A 17,965-nucleotide genomic window follows, 5' to 3' on the forward strand; every position below is an offset into this window, starting at 1 on the left:
CTCTTAGATGTTACATGTGACAAACACAGATATACTATTTTAGGCAGCTTTTCTGCTCTGTGACTAAAAGATCTGACAAGAACAATTTTAGAGGAGGAAAAGTTCATTTGCAGTCTCACAATTTAAGAGGTCTCAGTCCCTAGACAGCCAGCTCCATTCTTCGGGGCTCGAGGTCAGGCAGAACATCATGGAGGAAGAGTGTGGCAAAGGGAAGCAGCTCACATAATGATCAGAAAGCAAAGAGAGAGTCTGCTCACCAGATATCAAATATATACCCCAAAAGCATACCCCAGTGACCCAGCTCCTAATCCCTTCAGGGGATTAATTTATTGATTGGTTAAGGTTCTAATAACCCAGTCATTTCTCCTCTAAACCTTTTTGTATTGTCTCACGCATTAGCTTTTGAGGGAAATCTCACATCCAAACTATAACACATATCCTTCAAATTTAGCTTATTTACTGATATAAATCAAAGTGGAATATACACATGTCCTCTGATCTGTTCTGTCTGGGTCCTTTCTTACACTTTTCCCAGTGGATCTATAGATTTGCTCAGTATTTATAGAATATCCAGATAATCATTTTTAAGAAATTATATACTACATTCAAATGGTTAGAATAAGTTAAAACATGTCACCACACCAATGAATGTTTAGTGTTATAAAAGCACTGCTCCATCTAAGTTAAAATGTTATGTAAATGTGTAGCCCAGCCAGAACATGAGTTTATCTTTAAAACCAGCCCAGTTTAAAAACAAGCCAGTCATTACTTACCATCAAGCTCCTTAGTTAAAGTCTCATCCTTGATATAAGAGCACTGCATAAATTTGGACTCAGAAAATAGAAAAAAAATCAACATTAAGAAAAAAATTCAAATATGCAATTTTCCTCTGGGGTTACCATGGCTCATCTAACAAGCAATGTTTTCCATAGACCAACAGTTAAAATAAGGAGTCGGAGGTATATTCTTCCACCTTTGCCTAAGTCATCTACAACAATCAATTATAACAGCACAGTAAGTCACACTTCATACAGAGGGATAAATTACTTTTATGAAGGTGATTAAAACCAATGTTTAAAAATAAATAAATAGTTTGGGGGATGTACCACTTGCATGAACCCTGGGAGACTCAAGAACATGCTCAGGAGGTTCAAAACTGGATGCTTAATACATTGAACTTAAAGAAAGAAAGCCATGGTTTCTCCATCCCACATGTCTAAATGCAAGACGTAATACTGCTATTGTTTGGATCAAGAATGTCCCCCAATGGCCCATGTGTTAAAGGTTTGGTCCTAAGCTTGGTGGTATTGGGAGGTGGTATAACCTTAGAGAGGTAGAAACTAGTGGGAGGAACTTAGGTCATTGGGGGCATGCCCTTGAATGGGATATCGGGACCCCACACCTTCCCCTCTTCTACTTCCCAGCTCATGAGATAAACAACTTCCTCTGCCATGCAGTCCTCCCCATGATGTGCTGCCATAGCCCAAAGACCCTGGGGCCAAGCAATGATGGACTGAAACCCATAAAACTGTGAACCAAAATAAAACTTTTATCCTTATAGGTTGATCGTCTCAGGTATTTTTGTCACAGTAACAGAAAGCTAATACACATAAGGACCAATGGACCAAGGAACAAAAGCAACACCAGGCATAATAACCTAAAAAACACCTCTTCATCCCTCTTCTGCTCAGCAAGTCTATCCTAAGACATCAATCCTTGGAATCCCTGCAAGTGTCAAGCAGAACCCACTCACCTGGAGGGAACAGGCAATGAAAGAATCATCTAGCTCATTAGTGAGACACAGCTTAATTCAAGGGCTGTCTAAAGTTACCCATACACACACAAGAAAAACACAATTAGCATCTGTGAGTTTGGGTTCTGCACAGCTTCCACTTTGAAAGGAGCTCATTTATTGGGCAAAGCAGATCTCTGTGCTTTCATTACATGTATCAGCACAAAACAAAGTGAGCTGAGTCACCTCTTCTACAAAAAGGGAGGCTTTTCAATGTTTATTAATTCATAAGCCAGGATAAAGCAGAACCTCTTGCTGCAGAGGGCAGGAAAGTCTGGGATAGGTTCAACTGCTGATTATTAATTGATAAATGCTTCATCTGTGCTCAGCAATTGTTGAGTGGTCCTTTTCTACCAAATACCATATATTTCTTTTAAAAAGATAAAATTCCTCTTAATTTTTAGGAGTTACACATCCTATAAACGTAATAGTACTATTACAAACAAACATATGATTGTAAGGAGAGTAGGAGATACAAAGTTCCACTTCTACCCAAACCAATTCTACATGATAATTATAGGCAACATATGAAGACAGGAAGCACTTTATGAGGAAGAAGTCATGAGGACACTTGAAGGTAATTGTTTCTTTAGCAAAATGCTGTGAGAAACTCTACCAGTTCAGAAATACAGCAGAAAGATATCATCAGCACCTCTGCAGGAAGCCAGAGGTGATCACTCTCCAGGAAATTGTGCTTCACTGCTTGGTTCATGCATTTTCAGTTTCAGCTTAGTTCAAGGACTGCCTAAAGTTACCCATACACACACACACACACACACACACACACACACACACACCATAATTAGCATTGAGGCTTTGGAGAACTGAGTTCTGTGTTCCAGTTAGAGTAGTAGGATGGCCAAAGGGGTGAGGTTTTAGACAGAGGACTCCAGACTGAAAAGTCATGTGATAATATAGCCTACAAAAGGAGAGGACAGTTACTGTTCTGCTGAATTCAGAGGACCCCTATGGGAGGGTCAAACCTCCTCCACAGGCATGTGAGGACAATCCCTGTCAGCAGAAAGTAACACCCCCACAAATGGCAGAAATGAAGAGAGTCCTCGTGAAGAACATTCTCATTTCCTCCATTCAGAAAAATTTATAACCAAAACATCTATCATTCAAAAATGTAAAATATTAAGTAAAAATAAATTGACAAATAATAAAGTCATATTCCAGAGAAATATCTTTGCAATTTAGCCTAATTTCCAAAGTAGCTTTCATCACTTTTCAAAACATTGTGAAATTCACATGCTCACTTCATTCAGAACATTTTCTTTCACTATGGATCATTCTATTAAAACCAATTGAGTATATCTGAGAAGCGGTAAGGAATAGCAATTTAGGGAACCGTTACAGTCTGAGAAATACTCAGACTTCAGTACCCTAATTAACACCTTTTAAGTCAAATCTGGTGATTAGGGAAGATATCTAAAAATCCAGCAACACCTATAATCCCAGCAGCTTGGAAGGCTAAGGCAGGAGGATCTCAAGTTCAAAGCCAGCCTCAGGAACTTAGCAAGGAACTTAGCAACTCAGTGAGACCCTATCTCTAAATAAAATATAATAAAAGGGCTGGGGATATGGCTCAGTGGTTGAGCGCCCCTGGGTTCAGTGCTCAGTATAAAAAAAAGATATCTAAAATTCATTTTTCATGAGTGATGTTGTTAAAATCCTGGTAGCCATTATGATGTAATAAGTGGTTTAGGCTGAGAGTAGGAGGTACAAAAAGTTCCACTTCTACCCAAACCAATTCTACATGATAATTACAGGCAACAAGATAGATGGGTGGGCAGATGGATGGGGCATCTTAGCAAGAACCTATTCTCTGAGGCAAATGTCTAGATCGGACTACAGCTAATCCACCTATTTCTAACCTAATGGTTTGTTTATGAACATGAGTGGATTTTTCTCTTAATTAGTGGAGTTGTAGCCAACAAAACTATATTCAGAAACTAAAAAATTATCCATCTGAACAAAAGTGTGTACTTCTGCTCAATTTTCATTCCCACCCAAAACTATTTTTAAACAAAACTCCCAAACCATTAAGCTTGGAAAAACACTGTAAGAATTGACTTGGGAATCTGTGCCTTGCAGCTTTACCAAGTGCTAGAAGTTAGCTTTAACCTCAGGCCAACCCATCAGGTACGTGTACACACACACACACACACACACACAAAACGGGGTTTTCTCATCTAATTTCTTAACTGTGGTTTGCCATTTGGGTATTGTTTGAGATATTCATACATAATTATAAAGTCCTCTTCAAGTACTCTCACACTTAGGGCTACACAAAGCATTAAGATGATGAGCAGTACAGATGTTCCCCATCATTTTAACTCAGGCCTCAGTCCTACTTATCTACCTCCTCCAGCCAAGAGGAAGGCAGGAGACTCTGACTTTCCCAGGCACAACTACCCTATGGGCTGGGGCTTAGGGATCCTCTTCCCCATATGTTCAGGTTGGCACCCACTATGAAAAAGAAGAAGTAGAAGTGACATTGACAAGAAAACAGAGATATCATGAAAAGCACGTTAGCACCCTGATGTGTAACTGACAGAAAGCCCTGGTAATCACCAGTCTTTAGGATTACAGTCTAGATTTCACTTCCTCCCTGTGGATGGATGGGGACTGTCTGCTACATACATCAGGGCTCTACTGGACACAGAACTGAGTGAAAGGTCTGTACCTTGTCTGTACCTCTCCATGCTCAGGACTGTCATGGAGATGCAGTCAGAAATGCCTGACCAAACAGACCTAAGATACATGGGGTCTTTCCAGAACCCTGGTGGGAGGAAGAGGAGCCATGTATTTGCCATAATCACATGTTCTACCACCTAAAGTCTGAGCTTCTCCTGGCCCTCACCGAATGAGAAATGAGATTATATTGGCAGAGGGCTTTGTTCCCCTGCCTCCAAGCCTCTCTTTTAATGACCAGGTGATTAAGGTTGAATGGAGGGGTCAGGAACCAAGGAATATGTGCTATTTGTGCCTTGAAGGAAAGGGCAAGTGCTGGAGAACATGGCAGCCATCCAGCCATGGCAAAACAACAGAAGAAAGAAGCAGCAACTGGGCAGTGGCACATGCCCATAATCCCAGCTACTCAGGAGTCTGAGACAAGAGGATCCTAAGTTTAAGGCCAGCCTAGGAAATTTGGTAAACCCTGAATCAAAATAAAAAATAAGAAGAACCAGGATGTAGGTCAGTGGTAGAGTGCCCCTAGGTTCAAACCTCTGCACTATAAAAAGCAAAACAAATAACACAGTAGCTCCCCGAATTTCTATGTGGACTTTAAAAACTAAGAAAGACACTTTCTCCTCTTGATGCTATCATCACTTTATGATCCTCAAAATAAGGCACTAACACCTCTCAAATCTGCAAAGAACAAGGTTGCATTGCTGGCAAGCCAAGTTAGAGCATACCCGTTAGAAATATTTTAATGCCAACTGATCTGTCTGTTCTCATGTAGTCTGGCAAAAAACAAGATTAAGCAGCAATTTAAGAAAAAGTCAATTTTCTGAAAGAGGGATCTAGTATATTCTGGGAATACTTAGAAACATGTGATTATAGGGCTCATGTGAGTCCCAAGATCATTTTATCTGACTCGCTCTTCCACTGAATGGGAAACAGCTCATTTACTGGATTATGTGTGTCCTATGCCATTCTCTGAAGAAACCAAGTAGGATGCCTGCCTCTGAGGAGCTCAGAAAGGAGTGGGTAAGAGATGAGCAAATGGAAAATCATGACCCCAGCTGAGGGATTCTGACAGGCGAAGGCTTGGGGCCATGAGAGACAGGTGTCAGAGAGCTAATCCCTCTGGAGTCCTGGAAGGCCTCAGATGGGAAGCCCCCAGTGCAGCCTTGAAGATTGACAGGAACCATTCTGGCAAAGGAGAAAAGCTCCTCCCACCCCTCCCCCAGGGCAAGGTGAGAGAGAAAGTATGAGAAAGTGAGAAGAATTGTGGAAGGGAAGCTGAGATGGCCAAGGGAGAATAAGAAAACCAGAGGTTAGAACCTCACCATCTACTATGAAGCCATCATACACACACAATTAAATCTAAATTAATCAAAAGTTAATAAGGTGAAAACTTCAGTTCCTCAGTTGCACTAGCACATTTCAAGTGCTCAGTATTTCCCATATTGGGCAGCACTGACAGAGAATCTTCACTATGACAGAAAGTGTTATTAGACAAAACTGGGCTGCGCAAACCTGGAGAAGCCATACCATGAGATGTCTGCAGGCCACACTACGAAGGGTAAATTTAATTTTGCATGACTGGCACCAGGGCCTAAATCTCATTCCTAACCCAAAGTTCTTTCCACTCCCCCTCCCTGTCTCCTTTGATAGAAGAAAGTCAAATAGGATTAACAAACAAGCAGAAGGCATTTTGAATCAGGGAAAGTTACTCTGCCTAGCCCAAAAAAGCAAGATCACCTCACCTGCACTAATTGTGGGTGTTGCTGCCCTAGATCTGAAGGGACATATGGGAACATCCCAAAGGCAATGGCTCCTCACCTGTGATTTCAGGCAGTGAAGACTGGACCATGGTGAGAAGAAGAGGGGAGAAGAAAGAGCCAGAACTCCTGATTCAGCTGGCTCCTTTTGGAGATTTGTGTCATTTTTTAAGGGATAAGAACTTCAACGATTTTTCTAAATCTGTCAGAGTCATTTACAAAGGCCCTAAATGTCCACAGTAAACTATAAGCTAGAAAAATGAATATTAGGTATTGAAAGCAATCACCAGTATTAGTTTTGTAAAAAGCAACTGAAACCATATAAAGCAGGCATGATAAAAATTGTTTAATACTACTTCAGGAAACAGATGAAAAATAAAAAATTATGGAAACATGAAGGGAAAATGGTCTAGGACAATGCTACTCATCAATTCAGTTACTGAAAACCAGTGAGAGGCCTTTGATAATTCAGAAACACTTGTGTGAAAAGGTAGAAATGAGACAGCAAAAGAATGGAATGGGGAAAGAGTAGACTTAAAATTTATAGCTCACATGAAAACTATGTTTCTTTACATTTTAAGAAAGAAAAAGTACAACAATGAAAATAGGTAAAAATTTTCCATGTGTCATGAATTATCAAATCTATGTTCTGCTACAGTACAGAGCAACTGAAATCCATCACTAAAATTAACTAGCACATAAAATCCACAGAAGCCATAATTAAATGTGGATGGGGAAAGAAGCAGCAGTGTAGGGAAACACCATATAATAAATAACTCTGTTAAATATTTTTACATAGTTCAAGTCTAAATGAAAACCAAATGTTACTGTATTTCGATGTGTACATCCTCTATCTAAACACTACTTTGATATCAAATATTTCTGCTCACTTTTTATCAACCGCAAAATCAAACTGAATCATAAATTTATCAAGAAAGTACAAAAGGCCTTAGAAACCTAAACTAGTTATTATAGTGTACAGCTATATCCTATAATCATTGCTCTCTTAATAACTATGGAAATACACTTGAGTGCACACAGTTATGACTTCATCTACCATATCCCAAATTAAAGAGGCCACAGAATTCAGGCCTCCATGTAGATGGGGGCCATCACCCCTCCTGGGTCACAGTGTCAAAAAAAAAATCTGTTCTACTTATTCAAGGGAGGAGGTCATAAGAGAAAAACAGGAGGGGCAGCAGACAGGAATCCCAGGGCAGGAAAGACTCCACATTTTACCAATATCTTTATATCAAGTTATAATTGTAGTTTAGCTCCATCATGTTGACACAATCACTGAGAAATACAAAAATGCTGATTATTTGATATCATGACAGGAAACATGCAACTACTCTTATTTAAAAAAAAAAAATTAAGACTACAAAAGAATCAAAAACCTAGGCATACTCTCCACTTTATGTGGAGAAATCCCTAATCCTTAACATTTGACAGTTTTAAATGAATTGCCAAAATAAAGAGTAGTTCAGAAGTAACATATTTTAAAAATAAAGTTCAAATTAAGTGGTTTTATGTAACAGATAATTATACATGCTCTCACTTAAAAAAAATGTAAACACACTCACTAACATGTTAGCCAATAGCAAAAAGGCCTAGAAATCTAAACTACTTATGATAGTGTATAATTGCTAATATTTAATATCTATTGGGCTTATGAGAGTTTGAAACAAAATGTGATTGTGGCTGGCCCCTGGTACAATCAAGAATAGGCCTTCTCCATTTGATATTATATTGGCTGTTGACAGTAGTAAGAATAGCTCAAGTTACCCACTTCGATTAATTTTTTTCTTTCAAATTACTTCTTATTATAATAACTTAATTAAACATAAATTTATGTTATAATTTTATTTTATTTATTTAGTTTTATGTGGTGCTGAGGATCAAACCCAGTGCCTCACACATGCTAGGCAAGCGTTCTAACATTAAGCCACAACCCCAGCCCAGATTTTTATACAGAGAAATGAATAACAGTGTGAAACCCACTGATTTTTACATATGCAAACTACCTGAACACAGCTTTTGATCAAATGTACCCACTGTTTTGACATTTCATGTCATTAGAGACTCCTCTATTCTATATAAATTTTTGTTTCCTTCAGGGGGATCAACAAAACAAAACAAATAACCATCATCCTGCCAAATCGCAAATCTTCTGTTCCTTATACATACAAGGTCCAATGCAAAATTTAGCCGGAGTTTCACAACACATGACTACTGGGATGGATCCTATAAATATTCAAACAGATAAAACAAAAGTAAACAGATAAAGTTTGGAATTAAATATCTTTTAAAACATCTCCAAAAGGCCATTTTCCTTTATGTTCTAAAATATTCTGTCAATTATTATCCTTCAAATTGTTTCAAATTGAGCACTAAAATTCCACAAACAACGGTTGTTAGATACTTGTTAGATATTGCTTCCTCCTTCCTAAAAGAACATTTTTTCAGACAGATGTTAGTCACGGCCATTTAATTAAATTACTAATAAAAAATATAATTTGAGTCCAAGTAACAATTGTAACTATATTAATGATTACTAATATAAAAAATCAGTAAGTTTACATTCACCAAGCCAACTGTCCCTCCAGTAATCCTCAAGAAGGGCTCCACAGGCAGTATTTTAAAATATGCCTTCTCCTGAATTCACTGTGCCTATTCCAGCCTAAATCTACACAACCTAAGAATGACACAGAGTTTTAGTCAACTAACAAGGACAATAACAAATTCATCACATCAGGTGTTTGTGGTCATGTGGGAAAACACCTTACAAGAAGTTTGATTTTATAACCAACCTTTGCATATAGAAAATGTTTCCCTGAAGCACACTGCAAACACTGTCTTATTCACAAAACACGGAATAATAGAGAGTAATTTCAGCAACAAATCAACAGAATCTTACTGCTCCAGATTATGTACTAAAGCCAGAAATTCCACAGCCCTTTCTATCCTTTATGATAGGCAAGCAATACATCTAAATAATAAAAATATTCAAAAGCCTAATGCCATTTCTTTCCTCAGATTCTAACACAAAATACCTTATTATTAAACTCATAATTCTTTCCTGATAAACATAAATTCTTAATTTTTCTTTATGTCTTACATGTGAAGGCTAATCTGAGCTCTGCAATTTTGTGAAGAAAGACCTCAGTTTACGTGTTGGTACATAGTTGCAGATTAGAAAAAGTGGTTTCACTTCTATAATCAGGCTCCTTTAAAGGTTTTACTGGGTAGTTTTTGGACAGTTTTGGTGCTCTCTTAAATGTTCTCCATATTTACTTATAAAGTGACATTGATAAGATAATTCAGTCTCCTTAAACACATTTAATAGACTACTAAAGTCACAGGCTTAAAGGTAATTCTGTTCCACATTTTCCAATGTTATTTTGGGATACCCATTCCCATGGAAAAGGATTTTCCATATTTCTTTTTTTGTGGGGAGGGAGGAGTTGGTTTGTTCAAAGCAAATTAATTACATAACCACAACAAAGTACACTGCAAAAAAATTTTTTAAAAAAATTCCTCGGTTTCAAGATTATTTGAACTACTGGCCTGGCACACTCTTTGCTGGCAAAAGGGAGAATTAATAATAAAGAACCAGTTTTAAAACCTTTTACACACTTGGGCAACACATCGCCTATGAGCATGGGACCAGTGTGAGTCAGTGGGACAAAAGAAAAGAGATTTGTTGTCCTCAAAGCTGCTTCCTACAATCCAGTTGCTATAGTGGAAAGTGGGCCCACTCGGTGAGCAGGTGCAGGGCCCACCCCAACCACTCATTCCATTTGCAAGACTCATAACACATTTGCTCCAGGCAAGAGAGGGAGGTCGAAGGTCTGCGGCCCACATGAAATTCACCAAGTGCGCAAGGACTGCGCAGACCCAGCGGTGCAGCAGAAGGCGCCCTGGTCCGGCCAGGCATGGGTCAACCAGTTTCCAGATCCCGCTAAAGGGTAGAATTGTTTGTCCGGTATTAGGGAAGTTACTCTTTCTGCAAGTAAAAACACTGAAATGGTAAATAATCCCTATCCGAAAGGTATGGGGATGGCAAACAAATACCCAGATAGGTCTGGGCAGAGTGGAATCTGGAAGACAGGCATGCAGGGGTCTGAGCCCCGCAACGATCTCAGCCCTGAGTCCCGGACACGGTCAAGGGAAACCCGAGAATAAAGGCATGAGAGGGGCAACAGATGTCAGGAACACCTCCAGTCAGTACCTTCTGCATACACCTGCTGAGATCGCCAGGCCAACTGGGCCTTCGAAGTCGCGGAACCCTCCGCTTCATATGGCAGGGAACAGCGAGCTATCTCGGCCGTGACTGTTGACTTAAGTGGAACACCACAAGCTAGTGACAGAGCTGGAGCCGGAGGCCCGGTGTCCCCCTGCCTCCACCTCAGCCTGTGCGTGAACACTCGGAGGGTCTGTGGAAGGCTCGGAGCAGAGTGGGGGTTCTGCCAGAAAGGGCTCTCGCACACAAACCCAGCCCGCGCCGAAAGTGCGCTCGGGCCTCTGTCCGACACGTTACCTGAGCAACGACCCCGGCGCCCCAAGTACACAACACTTCCACCGCTAGAGCCCGCAGGCGTGGGCCCACGGGCCGGGAGCGGCGCCCCTGCCCCGAGCGCGCGGCACGGGCGCGGCACCTCGGTCGAGCGAACCCCCGCCCCAGCCCGCCCGCCCGCCTGCTTACCCGGTAGGGGGCTTGGCCGCCAAGGCGCGCGACGCGTCCATGGTGCCGGCGGGCCGCGGTGAGCGGTGCTCGGCCAGGCGGAGTCAGGCTCTAGCTGCGGCCGCCGCCGCCGCCGCCCTCATTCACTTTTTCCGCGCTGACCCATCGTCCTCCCACGCGGGGCCGACGGAGGACAGCGGCCAAACAGAGAGGACGGAAGGGGTTGGGACGGTCCCGGGCGGGCGGGGGCACTGGGAGCGCGGGGAGGGGCTGGCGGCAGCGCGGGGCGGGGGCGCGGAAAGCAAGGTGCGCCGCGCCCCCGCCCAAACGAGCTCCGCCGCGCCCACCGGCGCCGCCCCCGCTCCTCCCGCCCTCCCGTCCGCGCGCCGAGGCTCCCAGAGCGTCCCGCCCGTCGCGCATCCGTCGCAGGAGTTGAACGCCACCTGGGCCCCAGGCCCACACCTCGCGGCCCCCACGAGGGTTTTTTCCCACACCCAAGAGGACAAGTGCCAGTCTCTGGATGGTGGGAGGGGGCTAATCCTGAGGTTGCCCATGCCCCCACTCGAGGCTGAGGGGATGTGGGGGAGAGAAACACCTGGGAACCTGTTGTGTGGGGCGTGGTGGGCGGACAAGCCCCGGAATACCAAACGGGAGGGAAGAAGGGAGCGTCTGGCGCCCCTCTCCCAGCACTAGATCCCAAGAGAACCTTTATAATGTGCAACAAAGATAGTTCGCAGGGCTGGGGCTCACAAAGTGGGATGCCTAACAGGCTGCACTTGAGAACTTGTGAAACTCTTCCCACCAACCCGGTCTTAGGAATCACAAATGATGGAAGCCAAAGTGTGGCCGCGCTATGTCAACAAAGACTCCACTTTGGTTGGGTGCACTTTCAAGTGTGCGGGCCTGGTCGGCTGGACGCGCTGCTAGGAGCCACTGTCGTCCAACCCTGATTTCAGTGCCTTATGGTAGGCAGATAAGCTGGCAGAGGCAGCCAGTTCTGGGGCCGCGGAGCAAGTCAATCAGTTAGCAAATCTGCCGAAGTCTCACCTCCACTTTTTCTAATTTACCCCGAGAATACAAAAATGATCCCAGTTGGTATGAATGTCTGGCCTACAACGATGTAAGATAAATAAGATGTAAGATAAATAAGATGTAAGCTCAAAGAGTCTGCTTACCGACCTGTGATCTGCTTTGGAGTTCCCCCTGGGGATCCTGTAGGAGGCTAATGAATCCAGAAACCTTCCAGACTCTTTCTTCGATTCCTCTCTTTAACTAAAAGAGGAGAACTGTGTAGATACTAACTGCAAATTCTGCCATGGCAGCAAGGCCGTGGGTGCACCAACCCTTGTGCCCACCTGAATACATGTCTCACTTTACTCGCCCAAATCTCCAAATGCAAAATACACAGAGCACTTTCCCATCAGGAGGATGAGGGTATTCCTCCCAGTACTCCTCTCCTGCTGTTTCTCATCCTGTGGACTCTGCTTAGATATCAGCTCCTTGTACTTTCCTGACACCTCTGTATGGAAGCACACCCTCAGGTTAATCCCCTTGTTGCTTCTCTTGTTCTGATTTATATTTCCTTTGGGCATTTATTACTGTGTGTACATGCTTGTGTGTGTGTGTGTGTGTGTGTATTTATTTATTTATATCCATACACACATATATATTTTTGTATGTATATTTGTTTGTAAATAGTGTTACTTTTGTGCTTGTGTATATAAAATTATATATGGGTGTATACATTATATATGTGGAATATAAATATGTATATGTACATATCATGATATACATTTTCTTCATGTGTTTGTCATGGATCACCTCCCCTAGAATGTGGCCTCAGTGAATATTTGACCTTTGTCTATTTTATGCACCACTCTGCATTTCGGATAGTGCCTGGCAGGTGGAGTGAGGGCTCACTATAGAGAATACACTGAATGGATCAGTCTCTAGCACTCTTTCTGGGTATGGGCATCACAGTAGAGAGTCCTTCCCAGGAACTCCTGAGGCCCTTCCTTACTCTGAACACTAGTATGGGAAAGGGCAACCTGAGAGAGGTCAGAGTTGAGAATCAGGCACTATGGTCCTAGACCCCACGAGGTCCCCAAGAAATTAGGCTGGAAAGCAACATGTGATCCAAAAGTCAGGCAACAAGCATAAAGTCTGGTGGGGCCATGGGATAGAAGTACAAAATAACCTAGTGTCCCAAACAGTAGGCAGAGACAGCAATAGGAAGTCATAAACAGTGGTTGGTGGAAGGTTTTTCAGAGTGTGTCACAGGAAAAGGATCAGAATGTTCATCTCCAAACTGAGCTTCTTGTTGCTTTCCCAGAAAGGAGGTTCAGGTGGCCTCAGGCCTGAACAACCTCAGATTCTAGGAAGGCTACTAAACATCTCAGACCCAGAAACTCAGCAGGGATCTGTGTCCAGAAATGGAGTAGAGACTGAAGTCTCAGAATGTTTGTCACAATGAGGTAGAGGCAAGGGTCAGGCTTACAACCAAGAGCAGGGGTGATCTCCAGAGGCCCTTGGAGTACAGTCCAAGTAGACTGGGTTTGGTAATCTCATTTGTCTTATCTAGGGGTGGGGCTGGGGCCTGGAATCCAGCTTCTCTGTGTATTGCAACCCCCACTTCTCTTACTGATAAGGGTCCCAGGAAATCCACCCACATGTAGTTGTATTTTGCAATTCAACAGATATTTTTGAGTATGCACTATATATGTCAGCTATATGTGCAATATGTAGATGGCCACCTAATAGAGCTAGACAAGGTAACAAAAGTAACAGACAGGGACCATAGTGCTCTCAGACAGAGGGTGAGATTCAGAAATTAGAGGGTGAGAAAGACAAAGGTCTTGGGGGGAGAGATCATGTATCAGTTGCCATGACTGAACTGACCTTTGTAGTCCCTGAGTAGGACATTCTCATTTTTGTACTCCCTTACTTTGATTAGGGCAAATGGCACAATCTCAATTGGACCTAATTCAAGGTTAAGGGTGTTCTTTACCAATTTTCCCCTACACAAACTTTTAGAAATCCTTCATAAAACTATCATTTTCCAGATATCCACCATCACTAAATCATTTATTTTATAGTGTTGTAAATACCCAAGAATATGTTGATAAATTCCTTAAAATTACTCTTTTTTTAAAAAAAAAGAGGCTAAATACATGTTTTCCAATTTGCTTGATGTAAGTGGTACAAATGGGCTGATTTCAAGCTCATACATGAAGTCACTGAACATGGAGTTAGAAAGAGGCTGCCTGGCTCCTCCAGGACTCACCTTCCTACATAGCATATGAACATAGTACCTGTTATCCATAGAAAATAGTTGAGCACCTCCTGTGCATTCCAGGGCCCTGTTTGTATTTTATGCCAGCTATAACTGGTGGGCCTGGCTACAGCTCTGGATTACAATAGCAGCAGCGCCTGTCTCATGGAACAAGAGCTCTCAGTGGTGCTGAGAACCAGTGTAAGGCTCCTTGATGAACAATCTTGTCTCGCCTCTTCCTCTTTTCTTTCTAAGTCTCCTCTCAAGCCTCATATTTCCCCTTGCAGAGCCACCCTCAACAGCCCCTGTTAAGGCACACTCAGTGGGGAAGCAACAAGCCTGGGTGCCTAGGATGGACATGAGTCACATCAAAGACACACCAAGACAGAGGCAAAAAGAGCCAACTCAGTGCACAACTTCCTGAACTTGAATATGCACAAATGCTTCTTGGGATCTCACTAAAATGCAGATTCTGATTCAGTGAGCCTGAGGAGAGACCTCAGACTCTGCATTTCTAATAAGCTCCCAGGAATAGGGAGGCTGCTGGTTTAGGGACTTTGAGCAGCAAGGGTATAGGGTCATACACACTATCTTTTGGCCTAATCCTGCACTTAGTGGTGGTGTTTCTAAAAGCAAATTACTTCTCTGTAGGCTTTTTCCTCACACTAATATGTTGCTTTTTGTCAGGACAAATAGCATTGGAATAGCCCTACCACATTCGTCCAGTAGGTAGGATCCATAAATTTGTGTCAGATGTTAGCAACTGGGGAAGACATTCAGAAATCCTGAAACTGGTATTAGGGTTGGGGGTTGGAGCTGCATTCCTGAGGGGAATAGGAACCAAGAGAGATTAGATGAGGCCATAACAGAATTAGGTAGGAGGTGATTGATTTGGGGCAGTTTTTGGTTGAGATCTTTGTGTAGATCTATATGCTGGGTCTCAAAATCACAAGTTTGTGAGCTGAGTTAGTTTCTCCACATTCTCTAGTTTATTTCTTTTGAACCACTCCTGGCACTTAAACCAGTAGACATACACATCTGTCTTCTCCTCTCTTTGAATAGTAGTTATAATTATCAATTCCATGTTCTTAATGAGAAATATATATCTATTGACTGAATTACCAACTATATCAATAGTTAACATTCAAAAACAGTGACTAGGGCTGGGTTTGTGGCTCAAGTGGTAGCGCGCTCACCTGGCATGCGTGGGGCACTGGCTTCGATTCTCAACATTACATAAAAATAAAAAATAAAGATATTATGTCCACCTAAAAAAACTAAAAAATAAATATTTTAAAAAATAAAAATAAAAACAGTGACTAGAGGGCTGAGGTCGTGGCTCAGTGGTAGAGTGCTCACCTAGCACATTCAAGGACCTGGGTTCAATCCTCAGCACCAAATAAAAATAAATAAAATAAATGTATTGTGTATTTTAACTGCAGCTAAAAAAAATAATAAACATTAAAAGACAAACAAACAAACAAAAAAAACAGTGACTAGAGCCGGGCACAGTGGTGCACACCTATAATCCCAGCAGCTCCAGAGGCTGAGACAGGAGGATCACTAGTTCAAAGCCAGCCTCAGCAAGGGCAAGGAACTTAGCAATTCAGTGAGTCTCTGTCTCTAAATAAAATACAAAATAGGGCTTGCGGTGTGGCTCAGTGGTTGAGTGCCCCTGAGTTTAACCCCTCCCTCCTCCCTCCCCCACCCCGGGCCCAAAATTAAAAAAACAGTGACTAGGTTCCAAGTACTACGGTAAAATGTTTAACAACCCTAATTATTTATTATTTAAAGCAACTCAAAAGGTTCAATGGCAGAGTGCTTACCTATCATGCATGAGGCCCTGGGTTCAATCCCAAGCCATCATTGCAAAAGAAAAATCAACCCAAAATGTAGGTGCTATTGTTGTCCTTATTATATAGTTGGAAACATTAAAAATTAGGGAACTTCATAAAGTCACCAAGGTTACACAGAAGAATGATTTGTGCTGGGCAACCTTTCCCTAGACTACATTCTTCTGCAAGCACCAGTTACTTTCACTTATGCCTGCCACCCAGCTCTCCTGTAAATGATTCAATACAGAAGCAGTGCCAGCACTTACTATTTGTCAGCAAATGTGTGCTGCGCTCACTGCCAAGCAGCAAATGGAGAGAATGTGTAGGTCTGGCTCTCCTGCCACTTTGTCATGAAGCTTTTATTTAAGCCACCAGCTGTCATCATTTTTCTCCTGGTGAGATCACACTGAGAGCTCCGCTTCCCTTGAAGGGAAGCCTCTCTTCACCTCTCTGCCGAGTGTGAGGTCTGTGAGCTTATGTAACATTGCACCTACACCCTCAGCCCACACAAGAATTATGCAACTGCATGTAGGATTCCTTGCAGTGTTTTCTGGAAATACAAATCTCTTCAGTACACACATGGAGTTTAGACTAAAGCGGATTTTCTGACCTGGGCTAATTTGAATTCTGTCTTTATAAATGACTCTGCCTCAGAGAATTTGCCTGGTCCTAAGTGAGCTGGAAGTGAAAGGCTTATTACTCTACAAATAAAACAATGTTATTCACGTTTGTTCAATTTCATTCCATTCTGATGTCTTTCCAAAAAACAAACTGGGCTTTAGCAGTATTCCACTTTCTCTTTCATACTATGTTGTATACTACATACTCTATTTTCTAATTTGGTCAAGAGAAAAGTAATCAGCTAATGGAATATAACTACATTCCTAAAGTCTTGATTTCTAGTTTTGAATATTATTGGCCAAACCATGGATCCTTCCCAGAATGATAATTTGATTTTTCTATGGGCTACATTTACCAAGAAGGAGAAAGAAAAGGGAGTAGTTCAGTATTCCTACATTACCAAATTTTAATTATTTAGGAGGGCTCCCAACTGACACCTATGCTATTTACCTTTAGCATTAGGTCAGTCCAGTCATGTTCGAGGGTCAGAGGAGGTAGACTGCAAGAACTCACATCCCATGAGGAGCTAAGAAGCCTTCTAGAAGGCACTCATCCTAGGGGTTAGGGTGGAGAATGCAGGGGATAATCAAGGACTGAAGGGTCTTTCAGCCTCAGGGTTGGGGGATTCATAGACTCAGGTGGTGTCACACAGATTGTGACCTATTTTGGTATCTTGTAGCTCTAGCAGGTACAAGGTGGAGCAGTGTCAGAGCCACATTACTGTGTCCTATAGTTATGAAGGAAGGCCCTAGCAAAAAGGTAGCTATCAGCAAGAGCAGCCATATATAGTATCTGCAGCAAGGAGGGTCATAGAGTGGAAAGGGATCGGGGAAGCCACCAGGTATGGCAGGAGTACTGATCTGTGTAGTACAGGAGGAACATCTTAGGGAAGATATCAGTGACTTACAGTTTCTTAGGGTGATGGATAGCAGAGAAACATTCTCACTTATCACTCTAGTTGAACATTATTTTTAAGCTAGAGTAGCCTAGGAAACATGGGTTTTACAATGAACAAATTCCCCAGAATTATTTTTGGAGGCCTTTAAGGATCAACGGATACATAATAGTGAAAATGGTAGTGGAGGCTTCTGATTTTCTCCATGACAAAATTTCAGGAAGACTTTTCTGTTATACATGCATGGATTTCTGACAAAAGTTCACTGTCTGTTCAGTTGGCAAATTTTCACACACAAACAACAGACTCAAATGCAACATTCTTTACCTAAAGAGCAGTTTAAGCTGTCTACTGAGTCAGAAACATCATGACAGAGGGGAGATGCAGCTGCCTGGAGGTGATGGGATATCTTG

General features: G+C 42.2%; 1 protein-coding gene across 7 annotated transcripts in view; it reads right to left on the bottom strand.

Annotated features, from left to right (window-relative positions):
- The window catches only part of Cobl (cordon-bleu WH2 repeat protein), a 282,502-nt gene extending 271,266 nt beyond the window's left edge, over nucleotides 1-11,236 (bottom strand). For 4 of the 7 annotated variants that reach the window (XM_071614773.1, XM_071614776.1, XM_034637134.2 and 1 more), the window contains exon 1: nucleotides 10,952-11,234. In XM_071614773.1, the coding sequence (XP_071470874.1) occupies nucleotides 10,952-10,992 (41 nt within the window). In that variant the 5' untranslated portion in view covers nucleotides 10,993-11,234. Of the gene's footprint in view, nucleotides 1-10,951 lie in introns of all 7 variants that reach the window. The other 3 variants (XM_071614784.1, XM_071614779.1, XM_071614781.1) reach the window with 3 other exon arrangements.
- Nucleotides 11,237-17,965: the final 6,729 nt, after the last annotated feature.

Source organism: Marmota flaviventris, chromosome 1, assembly GCF_047511675.1.
Source record: "Marmota flaviventris isolate mMarFla1 chromosome 1, mMarFla1.hap1, whole genome shotgun sequence".
NCBI classification, from domain to species: domain Eukaryota; kingdom Metazoa; phylum Chordata; class Mammalia; order Rodentia; family Sciuridae; genus Marmota; species Marmota flaviventris.